General features: G+C 39.1%; 1 protein-coding gene across 1 annotated transcript in view; it reads right to left on the reverse strand.

Moving 5' to 3' along the window:
- LOC131402668 (centrosomal protein kizuna-like) overlaps positions 1-20,828 on the reverse strand; it is a 74,782-nt gene that overhangs the window by 50,416 nt on the left and 3,538 nt on the right. The window contains 2 exon segments of the mRNA XM_058537277.1: positions 15,807-16,122; positions 16,522-17,170. Of these exon segments, the coding sequence (XP_058393260.1) occupies positions 15,807-16,122; positions 16,522-17,170 (965 nt within the window).

Consider the following 20,828-nt stretch of genomic DNA (forward strand, 5'->3'; position numbering starts at 1 on the left):
CAAAGCTATGCATTTCATAACTAAAACTGAAAGTGGCCAAACGATATCTGGTTTCCCCGGCCTTCAGAAAGGAAGCAGCAGCCAAGTGGAAGCGACTATGAGGGAGAAGGGAAGAAGAGACACCAGGTAGGCTTCAGGGTGCTGATACTATTTCTTGACTGGGTGGGGGTTACCAGCTGTGTTCACTCTGTGATAATTAATGGAGCAGTACACTCATGATTTGTTCACTAGTATGTAGGCTATACTTCAATAATAAAATTCATTTTAAAAAGAGCACATGACAAGGACTTCTGCTTCTTGTAAAGGCATCCTAGGTAATGCAGGCCAATCCTTGCACTAAGAACAAAAAAAAGTATAAAAAATATCTCTTTGATAGCTTAGAGAGATAAGGCAGTGATGAATTACAGGATCAAAACCTAGAAAAAAAGGAAATTCAGAGAGATAAGCCTAACATCTGGGGCAATTTTTCTTTGAAGGGCATGTGCCAATTCCAGAAAAGGCAGCTGAGAGTCTGAGAAGCTGAGTGGAGCTCCAGGCAATCCCACAGAGTGGGAGAATAAAAACTGAAGTCCAGGTCTACCAACGAAGGGGAAACTTAATAAATCACCCACACTTTGAACTGGAACTTCAAAGGGCTGCTTCCTGTGGATAACGGTGAAACTGAGTCTGGCCCTCAAAGGGACCAAGGCCTGGCTTCACACTGTATCAATTCTTCAACCTGGATGAAAGGGACCCAGGATCACTTCTGCCCCAGGCACCTGCCAGAAGCAAATGCAAATCCTCTTTAGAGGAGGAAAACTTCCTTGTCCTCAAATCACTCCCAAAATGCTCCTACACAATATCCATTCAAAAATTGCCAGAGATTTGAGAAAAACAAGACAAGAGTGATTAAAAAGCGAGAGAAAGAAAAGAAAACAGAAGCAGACCCATGGGGAAGAAATGGAGATCCAGTCTCTAAGGTACTTATACTGTCTGGAAAGAAAGTAAAAATATTAATTAACAACAGATTTTGAAAGGTCAGAAACTTATAGATGAAACAAAAATTAGTAAATATATAGGTGATTAGAATCATGTAATTATTAAGCTCGAGCTAACAGAAACATACAGAACCCTACCCAATGAAGAGTGAATATACATGTTTTTGCATTATGGGCATTTATAAAAATTGGCCATTACTATGGCCAATCAACAAAGACCAAAGGACAGATGTTGTTCAGAACACATCCTCTGCCAACAATGTGATAAAATTGGAAATCTATAATGAAAAGAGAATCCTCTTTTCCCCTAATATGTTTAGAAACAACCAAAAATCATTTTACATAATACCTATGTCAAAGAAAAAGATATAATAATTATAAACATTTAGATAATTATGTTAAAATACTTAAAACTGAATGGGAGTGATAGCATTATTTGTCAAAGCCAGTGGGGTGCAAGTCAAGCAGTACTTACATGGAAATTTAAAGCCTCAAAAGTATATGTTCTAAAATGGGAAAGATTGAAAATTAGGCATTCAACTCAGTTAGAAAAAAACCACCTGGTAAAACCAAGCAAAGTAAAAAGGGAATAATAAAGATAATAACAGAAACAAACGAGATTTTAAAAAAGCAACAGATGGGATGAAATCTGATTATTTGGAGAAATTAATAAAATAGACAAATCTCATGCAGGATTGATTGATGAAAAAAGTTGGGCAGACATAAAATTATGAATGAAAAAGAAACATAATTATTGACACGGTAAAAATTCTAAAATATAGGGTCCAGCCCGGTGCCCTAGTGGTTAAGTTTGGCATGCTCTGCTTTGGTGGCCCAGGTTCAGTTCCCGGGCGTGGACCTACACCACTTGTCGGCAGCCATGCTGTGGTGGTAACCCACACCCAAAATACAGGAAGACTGGCAACAGATGTTAGCTCAGGGATGATCTTCCTCAGAAAAAAAAAAAAAAGAAAAAAAGAAAAAAAATTGTAAAATATAAAAGCTGCCCACAAATTTGAAAACTTAAAAAAGTATTAAGAAACTAGAAAATTTTTCTAGTACACTCTACATTTTCAAAATTGACTCAAGATGAATGAAAACATCAATATACGTATAAGCATTTAAGAAACAGAAAAAGTAGACAAAAATTGAGAGAATTTTCATCAGTGCACCTGTCTTGCAAGAAATGTTAAAAGTTCCTCTGGTTTTAACCTTTGCAAGTGTTCTCAGTATCCCAGACTCCTGCCTTTGCTCTAGGGCACCCACCTCTTCTGACTGAGGCCAGAAGCCTATGGTGAGAAGGGTGGGAAAGGCTGGGGAACCAGGTTCAGGTCGGTCAATGGAGACTTCTTTTAACATCTCCCGTACAGACACTGAGTGACAATTAATGTCTACTTTGCTGACCATCTGGTCTGAGGACTGCTGCCCTCTTGGAAGCCTGGTTCTGGACTTTTAAAAATGTAAACCAGGGGCCGGCCCAGTGGCGCAAGCGGTTAAGTGCGCGCGCTCCGCTGCGGCGGCCCGGGGTTCGCTGGTTCGGATCCCGGGCGCGCACCGACGCACTGCTTGGTAAGCCATGCTGTGGCGGCGTCCCATATAAAGTGGAGGAGGATGGGCACGGATGTTAGCCCAGGGCCGTCTTCCTCAGCAAAAAAGGAGGAGGATTGGCGGATGTTAGCTCAGGGCTGATCTCCTCACAAAAAAAAAAAAAAAAAAAAAAAAAAAAAAAAAATGTAAACCAAAATAAAGATAAGGAACGTCTTAGATTTTTCAGATCAAAGTAGGTGAGCTAACAGGAGAGGCACAGGCAAGACTGGGGCATGAAGTGCCAGGCAGAATAGGAAGGGGATACACTGACAGCCCCACCTGCTGGCACCAGGTTATCTTTTCAAAAGTGTAATGCACAACCTTACTTTGGGAACAAAAGCGATCATTTGTGGGGCAGCAAGAAAAAGCTCAGGGGGCCACTTGTTGAGGGGCAGAGGTCAGGTCCAGGAAAAACAAGAGACAGTGGTGAAGAAAAAAAGCAAGTGAAGCAGACACCTGAAGGCATCATCACATCTGAAGGAACACTGAATCGATAAACATGCTGCCAGCTCCGCTTAGAGTGACTTGCGGGTAAATTTTACAAGAAACACAGTTTTATGCAAGAATTTCAGATGCAAGAACTTCCTTCCCATATTTAACTTTGAAGAGGGGCTAAATTAAAATCACTAGAGGAGATTCACTTCATGTGATCACATTTTTATGACCCTGAGAAACCAAGGCTTTCACTTATTTAGTGTAAAAGGCGGCATTACGTTTTGCTGTCAGCCATACTCCAAGGGGGGAAGGAACAAAGCAACTCTGCGAATGCTTTGCTCAGCTTGAAGAAGGGCACACAGCACTTCCTCAGCTTATTTGAGGCTGGAAGGCACAAAAATCAATACGGACAGAGCAAAAGGTCAAATTGCCACCGCTTAGTTTTCTTTTCTTCTCCTAATTAAATAATCTAATTTGCTTCTGGAGCTTCCTTATTCAACCTAATGAGATATTATCTCTGATATTCCAGTTTTTTAGGCAGTAGAGAGTTACTGGGAACCAGCCCAGGGTATCAGTTAAGAATACAGACTCTGGACCCAGACGGCCGAGCTCAAAGTACACTGAGCCACTTTGTGACTTTGAACATAACTTCTCTGTGTCTCAGTTTTCTCCTTTGTAAAAGGGTAATAATGATAGGAATAAATGGATTATTATAAACAAAGCTCTTCACAATAGTGCCTGGCACAGAGTGGGTGCTATTGAAGGGTATATCACCATTATGATTGTGATTTGCATGGTAGAGCACAGAAATTAAGAGCATGAATTCTGGCATCCGGCTGTCAGTTCGAATGCTAGCTGCACCTCTAAGGTTATTTAATCCTTCTAAACCTCACTTGAAATACTCCACTTGGCATCTGCAGCACAACTTCTTCTCGGTTCTCTTGATTCTTCCCTGCAGCTTCGCCTCAAACTCCTTTGCTGTTTCCTGCTCATTTTCCTGACCTTGAATGTGGAGCCAGGCCTTGGGCTGCTTTCCTATTCACACTCATTGCCTAATGTTCTTCTCAGGGTCCACGGCTTTAAAGTGCATTTATACTCTGATGATTCAGTAAAGTTGCAGGATACAGAATCAACATACAAAAATCAGTTGTATTTCTACATAACAATCCAAAGAAAACAATCCCATTTACAATAGTATCAAAAAGAATAAAATACTTAGGAATAAATTTAACCAAGGAGGCAAAAGACTTGTACATTAAAAACTACAAAACATAGCTGAAAGAAATTAAAGAAGACACAGACAAATGGAAAGATATCTCATATTCATGGATTGGAAGATTTAATATTGTTAAAATGTTCACACTATCCAAAGTGAGCTACACATTCAACGCAATCCCTATCAAAATCCCAATGGCATTTTTCACAGAAATAGAAAAACCAATCCTAAAATTCATATGGAACCACAAGGGACTCTGAATAGCCAAAATAATATGGAGAAAATGAACAAAGCTGGAGGAGTCACATCTACTGATTGCAAAACATATTACAAAGCTACAATAATCAAAACAGTATGGTACTGGCATAAACACAGACACACAGACAAATGGAACAGAACAGAAACCCAGAAATAAATCCACATATATATAGTCAACTGATCTTTGACAAGGGCATCAAGGAGGCACAATGGGGAAAAGATAGTCTCTTCAACAAATGGTGCTGTTATTCACGTGCAAAAGAATAAAACTGGACCCTTATCTTACACTATACACAAAAATCAACTCAAAATAGACTTAAAAATCAACTTAAACGTAAGACCTGAAACTGTAAAACTCCTAGAAGAAAACATAGGGGAAAACCTGCCTGACATTGGTCTTAGCAATGATTTCTTAAATATGACATCAAAAGCACAGGCAACAAAAGCAAAAATAGATAAGTGGGCCTACATCAAACTAGAAAATTTCTACACAGCAAAGGAAACAATCAACAGAGTGAAAAGGCAACCTACAGAATGGGAAAAATATCTGCAAACCATATATCTGATAAGAGGTTAACATCCAAAATACAAAAGGAACTCTAACAACTCAATTGCAAAAAACCAAATAACCTGATTAAAAAATGGAGAAAGGATTTGAATACATATTTCTCAAAAGACGATATATAAATGGCCAACAGGTATATGAAAAGATGCTTAACATTACTTATCATCGGGGAAATGCAAATCAAAACCACAATGAGATATCACTTCATACTTGTTAGGATGGCCATTATTAAAAAAAAAAAAGAAAGAAAAGAAAATAACAAGTATTGTTGAGGATGTGGAAAAACTGGAACCCTGTGCACTATTAGTGGGAGTGTAAAATGTTGCAGCCGCTATGGAAAACAGCATGGAAGTTCCTCAAAAAATTAAAAATAGAACTACCATATGATTCAGCAATCTCACTCTGGGTATTTATCCAAAAGAACTGAAATCAGGATCTCAGAGACATAGCCGCACTCCCATGTTCACTGCAGCATTATTCACTGCAGCATTATAGCCAAGAGGGGGAAACAAACTAAATGTCATCGACAGATGAATGGATAAAGAAAATGTAGTATATAAATGCAATGGAATATTATTTAGCCATAAAAAGAAGGAAATCCTGTCAGATGCTACAACATGGATGAACCTTGAGGACATCATGCTACACGAAATAAGTCAGTCACAGAAGGACAAACACTGGTTGGTTCCACTTATATGAGATATCTGAAGTAGTCAAATTCATAGAAGTAGAAAGTAGAATGGCGGTTGCCAGGGGCTGGGGGAAGAGGGAAATGAGGATTTACTGTTCAATGAGTATGACGTTTCAGTCGTTCAAGATGAAAAAGTTCTAGGGATATGGTATACAACAGTGTGCTTACAGTTAACAATATTGTACTGTACATGTAAAAATGTTAACTTTTCAATAAATGGTGCTGGAACGGGATAGCCACATGAACAAAAATGAATCTAGACACAGATCTTATACCCTTCACAAAAATTAACTCAAAATGGATCACAGACCTAAATGTAAAATATAAAACTATAAAACTCCTAGAAGATAACATAGGAGAAAGTCTAGATGACTTTGGGTATGGTGATAACTTTTTATTTGTTTATTTATTTTTTATTTTTTCCTGAGGAAGATCAACCCTGAGCTAACATCCACGCTAATCCTCCTCTTTTTGCTGAGGACGACCGGCTCTGCGCTAACGTCTATTGCCAATCCTCCTCCTTTTTTTTTTTTTTTTCCCCAAAGCCCCAGTAGATAGTTGTATGTTATAGTTGCACATCCTTCTAGTTGCTGTATGTGGGACGCAGCCTCAGCATGGCCAGAGAAGCAGTGCGTCAGTGCACGCCCGGGATCTGAACCCGGGCCGCCAGTAGCGGAGTGCGCGCACTTAACCGTTAAGCCACGGGGCCGGCCCTGATGATGACTTTTTAGATAAAACACTAAAGACATGATCCACGAACAAAATAACTAATAAGCTAGACTTCGTTAAAATTAAAAAACTTATGCTCTGCAAAAGATAACATCAAGAGAATGAGAAGACAAGCCACAGACTGGGAGAAAATATTTGCAAAAGACACATCTGATAAAGGACTTATATCCAAAATATACAAAGAGCTCTTTAAAACTCAACAATAAGAAAACGAATAACCCAATTAAAAAATGGGAAAAGATCTGAACAGACACCTCACCAAAGAAGATATACAAATGGTAAATAAGCATATGAAAAGATACTCAACATCATATGTCATTAGGGAACTGCAAATTAAAACAAGAAGATATCATTACATACCTATTAGAATGGCTAAAATCCAAAAAAACTGACAATAACAAATGCTAACAAGGATTATAGAAACAAGAACTCTCATTCATTGCTGATGGGAATGCAAAATGGTACAGCCACTTTGGGAGACAGTTTGGGAACCTCTTATAAAACTAAACATAGTCTTACCAAACAATCCAGCAATTGCACTCTTCGGTATTTACCCAAATGAACTGAAAACTTACATCCACACAAAAACCTGCACATGGATGTCTACAGCAGCTTTATTCATAATTGCCAACAATGTGGAAGTCACAAAGATGTCCTCCAGTAGGTGAATGGATAAACTGCAGTACATCAAGACAACATAATATTATTCAGCACTAAAAAGAAATGATCTATCAAGCCGCAAAAAGACATGGAGGAACCTCAAAGGCATATTACTAAGTGAAAGAACCCAATCTGAAAAGGCTACATACTATACGATTTCAAGAATATGACATTCTGGAAAAGCCAAAACTATAAACTGTAAAAGGATCAGTAGTTAGCAGGGGGTGGGGGTGGGGGTATGAACAGGTAGAGCACACAGGATTTTTAGGGCAGTGAAAATACTCTTTATGATACTATAATGATGGATACATGTCATTATACATTGTTCAAACTCATAGACTGTACAATACCAAGGGTGAATTGTAATATAAATTGTGGACTTTGGGTGATTATGATGTGTCAATGCAGGTTCATCAGTTGTAACAAATGTACCACTCTGGTGTAGGATATTGATGATGGGGGAGGCTATGTATGTGTAGGGGCAGGCGGTATATAGGAAATCTCTGTACCTAATTCTTAATTTTATTGTGAACCTAAAACTGTTCCAAAAAATAAAGTCTTAAAAAATGTTAAGAGGATAGATCTCATGTTATGTATTATTTTATTTTATTTATTTATTTTTCCCCCCCTAAGCCCCAGTAGATTGTTGTATGTCATAGTTGCACATCCTTCTAGTTGCTGTACGTGGGACGCGGCCTCAGCATGGCTGGAGAAGCGGTGCGTCGGTGCGCGCCCGGGATCTGAACCTGGGCCGCCAGCAGCGGAGCGCGCGCACTTAACCACTAAGCCACGGGGCCGGCCCTGTATTTTTTTTTAAACACAAAAAATATATGTATATCCAGAATTTGACACTTCTCACTGCTGCCACCCTGACCCAAGGCACCACCACCTACTCCCTAGATTACTGTAATATTCTCTAAACAGGTCTCCTTGCTCCCACCCTGTCCCCTACAGTTCATTTTCCATTAAGCAGCCAGAGTGGTTCTTCACCTCCCTTGAAGCACAATCCAAAGTTCTTCCTACAGCCTACAAGACCCTTTGTGATGTGGCCCACTGATATCTCTCTCACTCCATCTCCTACCTTCCTCACTCACCTGTTGTGGTCCAGCTGCACTGGCTTCTTTGCTGTTCCTAGAAACACCACGTATGCTCCCACTAGAGGGCCTCTGTACTTGCTGTTCCTGCTGCATGGTATTCTCTTCCTCAAGATATATCCCACTCATCTCCAAGACACTGAAGGAGAGAAATGAAACATAAATTGATAAACAAACAAATATACCAGGGTGAAAATTAAGGTAACAAAGAATAAAGCAGGTTAAATAGACAGAGAAGGCATGGGTACAATTTAATGTGGCTTACTCTCACTCACTTTGGATCTCCTCTCAAATGTCAAATCACCACAGAGACTTTCCCTGAGTATCCTACACTAAATTGCATCTATGCATTCTCTATGCACTTAACCTGCTCGTTCTTTGTCATAATATTTTCACACAGATTGTTTATTGGTTTGTGTTTTCTTCCTCCCCTCCACACGCATGATCATAAATACCATAAGAGCAAGAGTAGTGCCTGGGACAGAGTAGGCACTCAGTAAATATTTAATGTTAAATGAACAAAGTCCTATACTAGCTATCTATAGACTCGTAACAAACTACCCCAAAGCTTTGTAGCTTAAAACAACAACCATTTTGGGGCCGGCCCCGTGGTGTAGTGGTTAAGTGTGCGCTCTCCGCTGCTGGCAGCCTGGGTTTGGATCCCGGGTGCGCACCACGCACCACTTGTCAGGCCATGCTGTGGTGGCATCCCATATAAAGTAGAGGAAGATGGGCATGCATGTTAGCTCAGGGCCAGTCTTCCTCAGCAAAAAGAGGAGGATTGGCATGGATGTTAGCTCAGGGCTGATCTTCCTTACACACACACACACAAAAAAAACAATAATAAAAAAAAAAACCACCACCATTTTATTATATCTAATGACTTTGTGGATCAGAAAATCAGTCAGGGCTTGGCTGAGTGGATTCTTCCATTTTAGGTATTATTGAGAGAGGTTATTCAGTGATATCAGCTGGTGGATGCACTTGGTAGAGGGTCCAAGAAGGCTTCGCCTACATGTCTGGTACTTTGGAGGGGATAGCTGCAAGGATGGGCACAGCTGGGACCAGTCTAGAGCACCTACACATAATTTCTTTACCACGGCAGTCTCAGAATAGTCAGACATCTTACATGGTGGTTCAGGGTTCCAAGAACACATGTTCCAGCAAAAAGAGTGGCAACTGCATGGCCTTTTATAACTCAACCTTGGAAGTCATAGAGGATCAATTCTACCATGCTCTACTTGGTTGAAGCAGTCATAAGCCCATCCATATTCAAGGGAAGGGGAGAGAGATCCCATCTTTTAATAAGAGGAGTGTTGAAGAATTTGCAGCCATATTTCAGATTGCTACAACCCCATACCTCACAGTACAGAGCTTTGGGCCTACTAGGTATTCAGGAAATTTTGGTTGACTCAAAATGGAATTATAAAATGAGATTTTCAACTAAGGTACTATAACTAGAAGAGAGAACAGTTTGGTTCTTTAATACAGGGGTTTATAAAAAGTAATTAATTTTAAATGGTCTACATAATTTCAAAACCAAAAAACTAAACATCAAACTCAAAACAGACCATCTATGAGGGGCTCACCAATAGACTGGACATAGCTGAGGAAAGAATCAGTGAGCTTGAGGATATGTCAGTACAAATTTCCCAAACTGAAATGCAAAGAGAAGGAAGAATGAAAAAAAAATGGGACAGAACATCCAAGAATTGTAGGATAATTACAAAGGGTGTAACATACAAGTAATGGGAATACCAGAAGGAGGAGAAAGAGAGAAAGGAGCAGAAGGAATATTTGAAGTAATAATGGCTAAGAATTTTCCAAAGTTAACAACATATACCACCAAACTACAGATCCAGGAAGCTCAGAGAACACCAAGTAGGATAATTACCCAAAAAATCTACACCTAGGAATATCACAAAAATCCTTAAAGTGTATGCACCTAACAACAGAGCATTGAAATACACAGGCAAAAAGTGATAGAACTGCAAGGAGAAATAGATAAAGCCACTATTATAGTTGAATATTCAGTCACCTCTGTCGGTGACTAACATATCCAGCAGGTAAAAAGCAGCAAGGATATAGCTCAACTGAATAGCACCATTAAATTGGATCTAATCGACATTTATAAGATACTTCATCCAACAACGGCAAAATACACATGGTCACATGGAATGTTTGCTAAGACAAACCACATTCTGGGCCATAAAACACACCTCAACAAAGTTACAAGAACAGAAGTCATAGAAAGTATGTTCTCAGACCACAACAGAATTAAACTGAGATCAATAACAGAAATATAGCTAGGAAATCTCAAAATATTTGGAGATTAAACAACACACTCCTAAACACATGGGTAAAAGAGGAAGTCTCAGAAGAAATTTAAAAATATTTTGAACTGAATGAAAATGAAAATACAACTTATCAAAATTTGTGGGATGCAGTGAAAGCAGTGCTTACAGGGAAATTTATAGCACTGAATGCACACATTAGAAAAGAAGAAAGCTCTAAAAGTCAATAATCTAAGCTCCCACCTTAGGAAACTAGAAAAGAGAAGAGCAAATTAAATTCAAAGTGAGCAGAAGAAAAGAAGTAATAAAATTTAGAGCAGAAATCAATGAAATTGAAAATAGGCAAACAATAAAGAAAATCAAAAGACAAAAAGCTGGTTCTTTGGGGAAAAACCCAACAAAATGGATAAACCTCTAGCCAGGTTTATTAGTCTGCTCAGGTTGCCATAACAAAATATCACAAATTGGGTGATTTAGACAACAAAAATCTATTTTTTGCAATTCTAGAGGCAGGGAAGTCCAAGATCAAGGTGTCAGCTGATTTGGTTCCTAGTGAGACTTGCAGATGGCCACCTCTCACTGTGTCCTCACATGGCAGAGAAAGAAAGCTCTGGTGTCTCTTCCTCTTCTTTTAAGAGATCAGCCCTATTGGATAACGGCTTCACCCTTATGATCTCATTTAATCTTTATCATCTCCTCACAGGCAACTCATTTAAAGCTCAGGGTCCTCTTCCAAGTTCACTGGTTGTTGGCAGAATTCAGGTCCTCGTGGCTATAGGACTGAGGCCCTCAGCTCCCACAGGGCACATACCATCATCTGCCACGTGGCCTTCGTCACAAGATGGCAAGTTTGCTTCTTCAGGTGAACAGGAGAGTATCTCAGCTGCTTTGAATCTGATTTCAGTAAGTGCCCAGTCCCTTTTAAAGGTTGATATGTTTAGGTCTGGCCCACCCCGAACAATTCCTTTTTGATTACCTCAAAGTCAACTGATTTGGGGACTTTCATTATGTTTGCAAAATTCTTCATCTCTGTCACGTAACATAGCCTAATCACAGAAAGGAAATCCTTCAAACTCACAGTCCTGCCCGCACGCAAAGTGAGGGGATTATACAGAGTGTACATCAGGGGGCAGGAACCTCAGGGGCCATCTCAGAATTCTGCCCACCAGTGTATACAATTAATCCTGATGAAACTAATGATGTCAGATTAATTTTCCTAAATCAAGTTACTCACCATACCACTCTTCTCTTAAAATAACCTTCAATAGTTCTGGAAAACACAGAGAAGGAACTTTAAATTCTTTACCCTGATATTCAAGGTCTTTCTCAAACATGACTCAGGCAACATTTTAAACCTTTACTCCAACAAGCCCTGCTCAATGAGCCCTTAGTCACACGCTTTGCTCTGCCCTCCCACGCCCTTTGTGTTCTCTGTATCTGCATTCCTTCTTGCACTCTTCCTTCAGACCTCATTCACCCCTTTCCCTGCTCCTTCTTATTCAAGCCTTTACAGCCTTCAAGATGCTGCATCAACACCGGGATAAAACCTTTCCTGACCCTTTTGACTCACACTGAGGTTATCTTCATTTGAATTTGTCCTCAAGTACTGTGGTGGATTGCAAAAAGCAACCATAATCTTCTCATTCCTGTGCGCAATCATTTGCAATGTGACTTTGCCACTCATCCCATCAAGAGGTGGATTATATTTTTTCACCTCTTGACTCTAGGCTGGGTCCTGTGACTTTCTTTAACGAATGGGACATGAGCAAACCTGACACAAGCAGACATTTTAAAGTATTTGTGCACTGGGGCTTGCCCTCTTGCTGTGCTGGGAACCCTGCTACCACCACCAGGTGACTGAGGTTGGACTACTCTACTGGACGATGAGGGACACCTGGCCAAATAATTCTTGTAGCCCCAAATGACACTGGGCCAACCACCTGGCACCTAAAAAATAATAAATGTCTGGTGTTTTAGGTCATGGAGCTTTGTACCAATGTTTGCAGCAAACTACTCTTTAAGAATGAGATTCAAGGTCCTCCTTTTTAACAACATTGCTTTTACTCAGCTTCATTCTAGTATCTTCCTTGTGAGAAATGTTAATTATAGCTTGCAATGAAGGAACTGTGCAGGAAGCACAAGCTGGTCTTCAATTATCTGGAAATATCCATGGGAGTGGGTCATGAACCTTCTCAAAGATGCTTGGCTTTTAAACAGAGAAGCAATCCATATGTCCATCAACAGATGAATGGATAAACAAAATGTGGTATATCCATACACTGGAATATTATTTAGCCTAAAAAGGAATGAAGTTCTGATACCTGCTACAACATGGATGAATCTTGAAAATGTTATGTGAATTGAAATAGACCAAAAGGACAAATATAGAAGGAGGACAAAAAAGTTTTGGAAATAGGTAGTGGTGATGGTTGTACAATATCATGAACATAATTAACGTCACTAAATTGTACACTTAAAAATGGAAAATTTTATGTTATATACATTTTAACACAGCATTTAAATATTAATAATATAATATGCCAAAAACTCTTGAATTATACACTTTAAATGGGTGGATTGTATGGTACGTGAATTATATCTCAATAAAGCTGTTAAAAAGTTTTTTTAAATAAAACAAACAAAAAACAAGAGAAAACAGCACCAAAAGTCACCCTTGATTTCACTTTTCTCCTCAGATGGAAACTACGCTGCATACCGCACATCTATTTCCCCTTCACTGCCAGGAAGCTTAAGACCAAGTTTTATGTTCAAGGTCAGCAACTCAGCTGGCACATAGATGTGCTCAAACATAGTATCTATCATCATTCTCATCAAATCAGAGGTTCTGCTTTCCTGTTCAGATCCTTCTATGTGTCTTCCTTTGTCCCATCTCTCGATCTTTGTTAACTAAAATTCATTCAAGTGACTTTTCTCCAGGCCCCCAACAGACCCTAAAGTAAACTGAGATAATGAACGTTTGAGGTCATAGTATTAGCTCTGTAAATATGACACTACAGTCTCAGATGAATAATTAACCCTCAGAGCAAGGAGAAGAGCTCATGCTAAAGAGGAAATAAGAGAATGCAGCACCTCAAAAGCGGTGAGGATGTCAGCAGGTTAACCAGGATCATTTAAACCACCTTCAACCTATTCCTGGGTAGTACTTTTTTTTTTTTTTAAATGTTTATTTATTTATTTTTTCCCCCATAGCCCCAGTAGATAGCTGTATGTCATAGATGCAAATCCTTCTAGTTGCTGTACGTGGGACACGGCCTCAGCACGGCCCGAGAAGCGGTGCGTCAGTGTGCGCCTGGGATCCGAACCTGGGCCGCCAGCAGCGGAGTGCGCGCACTTAACCGCTAAGCCACAGGGCCGGCCCCTGGGTAGTACTTTTACCACAGAAAATCAATGGGCTCAAATTTGGTAACAGACAGAAAACAACCATTGCTGACTGACCTTTCATTCTGGGACCATTCCATTAGGACAAACTATTCAAAAATTCCCCAAATGCCCATATTTTCTAACAAATTTTGGAAAACTATATCCCAAAATTCTGAGGAACTTGGCTTTAAGATCATAGGAAAAAGTCAGTCATATAGGAGAAGGAGAGATAGAACATTCTTAATTCTATACACATACCCAACTTTTTTCATCTCAGAAAAAGCCTGAGTCCTGGGTAAGTACGCTAGTCCCCCAGTTAATCCACCAAACTACTTACTTGTCCAATGAATTGCTATAAAAAGAAGCCTACAAATACGAAACCCAAAACAGATACATTCTATCTCTAGTAATAAAGTTTCTGATGATGTAGTATATAATATCTGTACCTCTTTGACGAGAGAAGTATTCTTACTAGAAAAATCCATTGTGGGGCCAGCCCGGTGGCGCAAGCGGTTAAGTGCGTGGGCTCTGCTGCGGCGGCCCGGGGTTCGCTGGTTTGGATCCCGGGCGTGCACTGACGCACCACTTGTCAAGGCATGCTGTGGCGGCGTCCCATATAAAGTGGAGGAAGATGGCCATGGATGTTAGCCCAGGGCCAGTCTTCCTCAGCAAAAAGAGGAGGATTGGCAGATGTTAGCTCAGGGCCGATCTTCCTCACACACACACAAAAAAATCCATTTGGCTTGCCACTCTAATAAATCAAATTTCCCAATGACAGGAACCATGTTGGTTCTTCCATCCACAGTACAAGTACTTTGTACTTGGATGTGCTATTAATAAATATTTCTTGAACATCACTTTAAAGTCAATCAGACTATAAATTAAAATTTTCACCATAAGTAGATAATGAATGGTACGAGGCAATACATTAAAGGTGCAACGCTGCTCTAAAAGAGAACATATTCCCTCATATACAAGGATGCCCACTTGGCTTTTCACTGTTGCTGGGACTGTTGGAGCGAAAGAGTGACAGCATCACAGTGTAACAGAAAATTCTAGTGGTGGCATGTGGGTTGGGGAGGCAGGCTGTATGGAAGGTCTGCCCCAACGGCCTCCGTGTCATTCCTATGCCCCTAGCCTTGATTTCCTCATTTTTAAAAGGCGAGATCTACCTTAGTTTATTACGTAGGTTCCTTCCACTCCTAAAAGAGATTTGATGCTATTAGAGTTATTTTTCATTGCAGAATTGGTTTTCAACAGTTTCCATGTTTTCTACACAATTCCACCTAGTACCTCAAATCAATAATAAAAAATTATACATGAGCTTTCATGAGTTGGATATTATAATAAGTGCTCAAAATGTATAACACTGATGTTGTTCCTATTTAACATTAAAGATTCCAGCGTCCTCATATTTACATTCAGAAAAGGAAAGCTGGCTTAGATATACACTTAGAAGAACTTATTAACTCATATTTAATCGTATGACAAAAATGACACCATGGCAAGGGATATTAGGATTAAGCAAATTAATTAGATACAAAGTTCCTAGCCTCTAAAGCTGAATTCCTAGTAAGTTTAACCGTTTGTCACCTTCTGTGTTACCACAACTTCAAAATGATTTGTTTTCTTAAAAGGCTGGAGGGTAGGGGTGGGGGGAATGACTTATGAATTAACCAGGGATTGTTTGGATATAATTATAAACTGCAAATCACCATGATTTCAATGATATTCAGACTTTTAAAGCTATTTTATAAAAAAAGAAAAGAAAGCAAATTAGACCTTTGCTAAGAGATTATTTATGAGTAAGGAACTTATACATTCATGACTGAGTGTTCAACAATACATTCCCAGTGGAATGATCTCTAAAAATGTCTATAATTAAAAACAGAATAGTAAAAAATAATTCAATGGCTTACTCTCTTGTTGGTGAGTTAGTGGAGGATTCCTTTTTTGAATCAGGAGAGCTTAGAGTTTGCAAAATACAATTATGTTTTTCGGTGGATAGGGCACCTCTTTCTTGCTCAGAGTGGATTAATTTTAAGGCCTCTATTCCATCTTCTCCCTCCATCTTGTCACTGGGATTTGGCTGTGGTTCTGGACTCTCTAAAATCAGACCATCTTCACTTACGGCAACTGTGAGGTCACTGCTGCTGCTCAGACTTTCCTCTTCCTGCTGTTGCTGCATTTTCCTGAAGGGCTTCTGTGCCTCGGGGTCCCCGTGAGGAGGATGATCTGTAAGAGGGGATACGAAGAGACTACTGATCACTAAGTGCAGGGAGAAGCGAGGTAAGACGTTCCACCTCACGGAGTGGGATTATTCATCAGTTAAAACATGTAGAAACAATCCATGATTAAGTACAGTATTTAAAAACTCATTAAAAATATTTTATTAAATATATTAAAAATATAACAATGAGTTTAAAAATCAGAGAATTCGCTTGTAAGAATATTTCCACATACATATTTAAGAATTCATTAGAATGGAATTTGTTGGCAAAGTCACCACTGTACTTTGTTTTTTGACAAAAGATAAAATTAGAGAGTACACTTTGTTCTTACATAAGACCACTACCACCCAGAAAAACTAAATACCAACAAAAATCAGCAAACAATCTCAGCCTCTCACCCCACCTGAGAAACCTTCCTGAGCAGAATGCTTCTCTTGAGAACACTTCCTTTCAGATGCACAGTATTCTGAGACGGATATCGGAGCGACTGGTAGTCTGGCACTGTCTTCCTTGACTTCAATATGTTCCCGTGTCAGTATTTCTCCCTCTGATGCCCCTGATCTGCTGGAACTGTCACACTTTAAATCAGTGGTTCTGCTCCCTGGACGTAATCTTCCCCGTAACAGGGAATGGAGTTCAGCAGACTTTCTGCTTTCAGATAAATTACTCTTGCCGTGACGTGAGTTGCTTCCTATCTCCAAGCAATGAGTCTGTTCCTCCTCAGACAATGGGCTGGCTGTGACTGGCATTTTCTCATCAATCTGAAGAGATGTCCTTCCATCTATTTTGTCAGACTTATTTAAGCACTGTGTGCCACTATTAGTGCAGACTACATAGCTGTCTGTCACATCACTGCTCTGGGCTGTCTGTTGCTGTGAACATGGGTCAGGAATTGTTCTGAAGTTCTTCGTGGGTTGAGGAGATTTCTGCTCTGTACTAACATCTCCAGCGCTTGAGATGGCTGACATTTGGCGGCCCATAAAGATTGTTGCTGGTTGATACAATCCTCTTGACACAGCTGTCCCCAAGTTAATCCCTGCCTGCATTGCAACCTGCAGCACCAAAAGAGACGTGAGTTAAATGTATTGTGTATGAACAATTAGGTTGTTTAGGTTGTTTTCAGAAATGAAATGAGGTAAAGGAAGCATGCCCATTGAAATCAACAGCTACCATGTTTATAAAACTCATGGCTTCCTACAAAATGAATGAGCAAAAACCTGGTATAGTCCATACTCTTTAATTTTAAAAACAGTGTTGGTTCACAAAGCAAATATTGTCAAGGAACTATGGAATCTATATTTTTCAAAAAGAAATGCATACATTGCACAACTATGTGAATGTACTTAACGCGACTGAATTGTACACTTAAATGTGGTTAAAATGGTAAATTTTATGTTATGTATATTTTACCACAAGCAAAAAAAAAAAGCTGTGAGTTCTAGCCACTTTCCTCAGAGATGCTCAGATTTGATGGAGCTAGGAAGGTACCTGATGGCAAAAAAAAAAAGGGAGAGGGAGAGAGAGAGATGCATACAAAGGACTACCAGAGGTTTCAAAACTCTATTTCTGGTATTATGTGTAATATAAAAAACCCTCCAGGGGCCGGCCCGGTGGCGCAAGCGGTTAAGTGCGCGCGCTCCGCTGCGGCGGCCCGGGGTTTGCTGGTTCGGATCCCGGGCACGCACCGAAGTACTGCTTGGTAAGCCATGCTGTGGCGGCGTCCCATATAAAGTGGAGGAAGATGGGCACCGATGTTAGCCCAGGGCCGTCTTCCTCAGCAAAAAAAGAGGAGGATTGGCGGATGTTAGCTCAGGACTGATCTCCTCACAAAAAAAAAAAAAAAAAAAAAAAAAAAACAAAAACCCTCCAATAATCACATTCAAGATTGCATTATAATATTCTGCATATGTGCAAACAGCCATAATTTCTAGTCAACCTCAAATAACAACAGTTTTTCCTGAACATCTTCAAATAATTTTAAATACATTTAAAGCAATTTAAATTTACTGGCATGTCTATCAGGAGAATGAACATTTTCTCTTCCTTGAAAAGAGAGAGGGGAGGGGAGAGGTGGAAAAAGAAACAGAAGCAATTGGTTCAGTGGCTTGATCAAGGACGCGCAGTAGGAAGCAGAACTGGAAGTAACAACCCTGAAGCCTTGAGGAATTTAAGTGCTTTTCTTCCAAAGAGACCAAAGCATCTCCACATATACAGTAGCATTTAGTTCACAGAGCCCTACAGAACAGATGGGGAGACGTATTTGCACCCCTTTTCTGCATATGGAAAAACTGAGGCCCAAATGTTCAGACAGAAAATGCCATAAACACAGCTGAAACAGAATCAGGTGTTGCTTCTCTTCAAATATACCGTCTCTTCTATTCCAAAAAATAAAAGAAACAACTTTGATGTTAAAAACAAATGAACAGAGATGTCAGAGAAAATGGTAGAATAAGAACCTCTCAAAATTCTTAAATTCCTTAAAAGGAAAAGCTGGTTAACAAGATGTCCATAGGGGGCTTTGAAAAGCTCCAACACACTCCTGGAAATCCAGATGGCTACCTGCACGCTCAGGCCTTGGGCATGCTCAGGAAAAGTCCTGAGAAGGGCCTAAGCTCTCACCTCAGGCTTACCCTGAGGCTCTGTGCAAGCACTTAGTAAAGGTCAAGGTGGAATTGTAAACTGCCTGGATGAGGGCTGAAGGTGTGCCCGAAGACACACTCAAAGCCCCTTGGCAAAGACTGTGAAACTTACTGGTTTTAGGCATTTCAAAAAACTCTGTCTAATCATTAGCTGATCACTAATAAGTGAATAGAACCTTCAGTGACCACACATGACAAAAAAATACTTTACATAATTAGTCCAGAAAGTCAGTAAACAAACAGCAACAACAAACTCTGAGAGGAAGAGAATCAGATGTTCAGAGTTGTCATATTTTATTATTTTCAAATGTCCAAATTGTAACAAAAAATTATGAGACATGAAAAAAAACAAGACAATAAAGCCCATACACAGGAAAAAAAAAAAAAGCAGTCAAAAGAAACTATCCCTGAGGAAGCCCAGATGTTGGACTTACTAGAAAAAGGCTTTAAATTAGCTATTTTAAATACGTTCAAAGAACTAAGGGAAATCATGTCTAAAAAAATAAAGGAAAGTATGAGAACAATGTCCAAAAAGAGATTATCAATAAAGAGATAGAAATTATTAAAAAAAAAAAAAAAGAACCAAATAGAAATTCTGCAGTTGAAAAGTACAATCACCAGAATAAAAAATTCACTAGAAGGGTTCAGCAGCAGATATAAATAGGCAGAAGAAAGTATCAACAAACTTGAATATAAGTCAATGGAGATTATCAGACTGAGGAAAAGAAAGAAAAAAGAATGAAGGAAAATGAACAGAGAGAGATCTGTGGGACACCATCAAGCATACCAGCATAGGCACAATGAAAGTCCCAGAAGGAGAAGAGAAAGAAAAAGGTACAGAAAGAAATTCTGAAGAAATAATGGCAAAAACTTCCCAAATTTGACGAAAAACATTAATCTACACTTTAAAGAAACTCAACAAAGTCCAAGTATGATAAACTCAGAGATCCTTACCTAGATACATCATAATCAAACTATTGAAAGCCAAAGAAAAAGAGAGAATCTTGAAAGTGAAAACAGAGGAGTGACTCCTCATATATAAGGGATCCTCAATAAGATTAGCAGTTGATGTCTCATCAGAAACCATGGAAGCCAGCAGGCAGTAGGATAACATACTCAAAGTGCTGAAAGAAAAAGACTGTCAATCAAGAATTCTATATCTACCAAAACTTTCCTTCAAAAATGAAGGAGAAATTGATGTATCCCTTGCTAAACAAAAACAGAGAAAATTTGTCATTACCATACCCGCCCTACAAGAAATACTACAGGGAATCCCTCAGGCTGAAATGAAAGGACACTACACAGTAACTCACATTCATAGTAAGAAATAAATAGCACTAGTAAGGGTAACTACATTGGGAAATATAAAACAAAGCATAAATATATTTTTTGTTTGTAACTCTTCTTCTTCTCCTATATAATTTAAAAGACAAGTGCATCAAGCAGTAATTATAAATCTATGTTGATGAGTAGCATATAAGATATAAAGATATAGTTTGTATTACAATAACATCACAAGGGAGTGGGAAAAGAATGGAGCTATATAGGAGCAAAGTTTTTGTATGCTATTTAAATTAAATTGGTATTAATCCAAACTAGATTATTATAAGCTAAGATATTAATTATGACAGTAGGGTACCCACAGCAAAATAAATGACAGAGATTTAAAATGGTATCCTAGAAAATATATATTTAGTGCAAAAGAAGGCAGCATGGAGGATTAAAGGAACAAAAAAAGATATATAGAAAACAAAGAGCACAATGGCAAATGCAAATCCTACTTTTTCGATAATGACATTAAGTTTAAATGGAATAAATACTACCATTAAGGTAAGAGACTGGTAGAATGGATAAAAAACATGATCCAACTATATGCTGTCTAAAGAGACTCATTTTAGATTCAAAGACACAAAGAGGTTCCAAGCAAAGAGACAGAAAAGGGTATATGAACAAAGCTTCATGGAAAAAATATACTATGCAAACAGTAACCAAAAGAAAGCTAGAGTGGCTATATTAATATCAGACAAAATAGACTTTAAGACACAAAATTGTTACTTGAGACAAAGGACAT

This window comes from Diceros bicornis, unplaced genomic scaffold (assembly GCF_020826845.1).
Source record: "Diceros bicornis minor isolate mBicDic1 unplaced genomic scaffold, mDicBic1.mat.cur scaffold_207_ctg1, whole genome shotgun sequence".
In the NCBI taxonomy this organism is placed as follows: domain Eukaryota; kingdom Metazoa; phylum Chordata; class Mammalia; order Perissodactyla; family Rhinocerotidae; genus Diceros; species Diceros bicornis.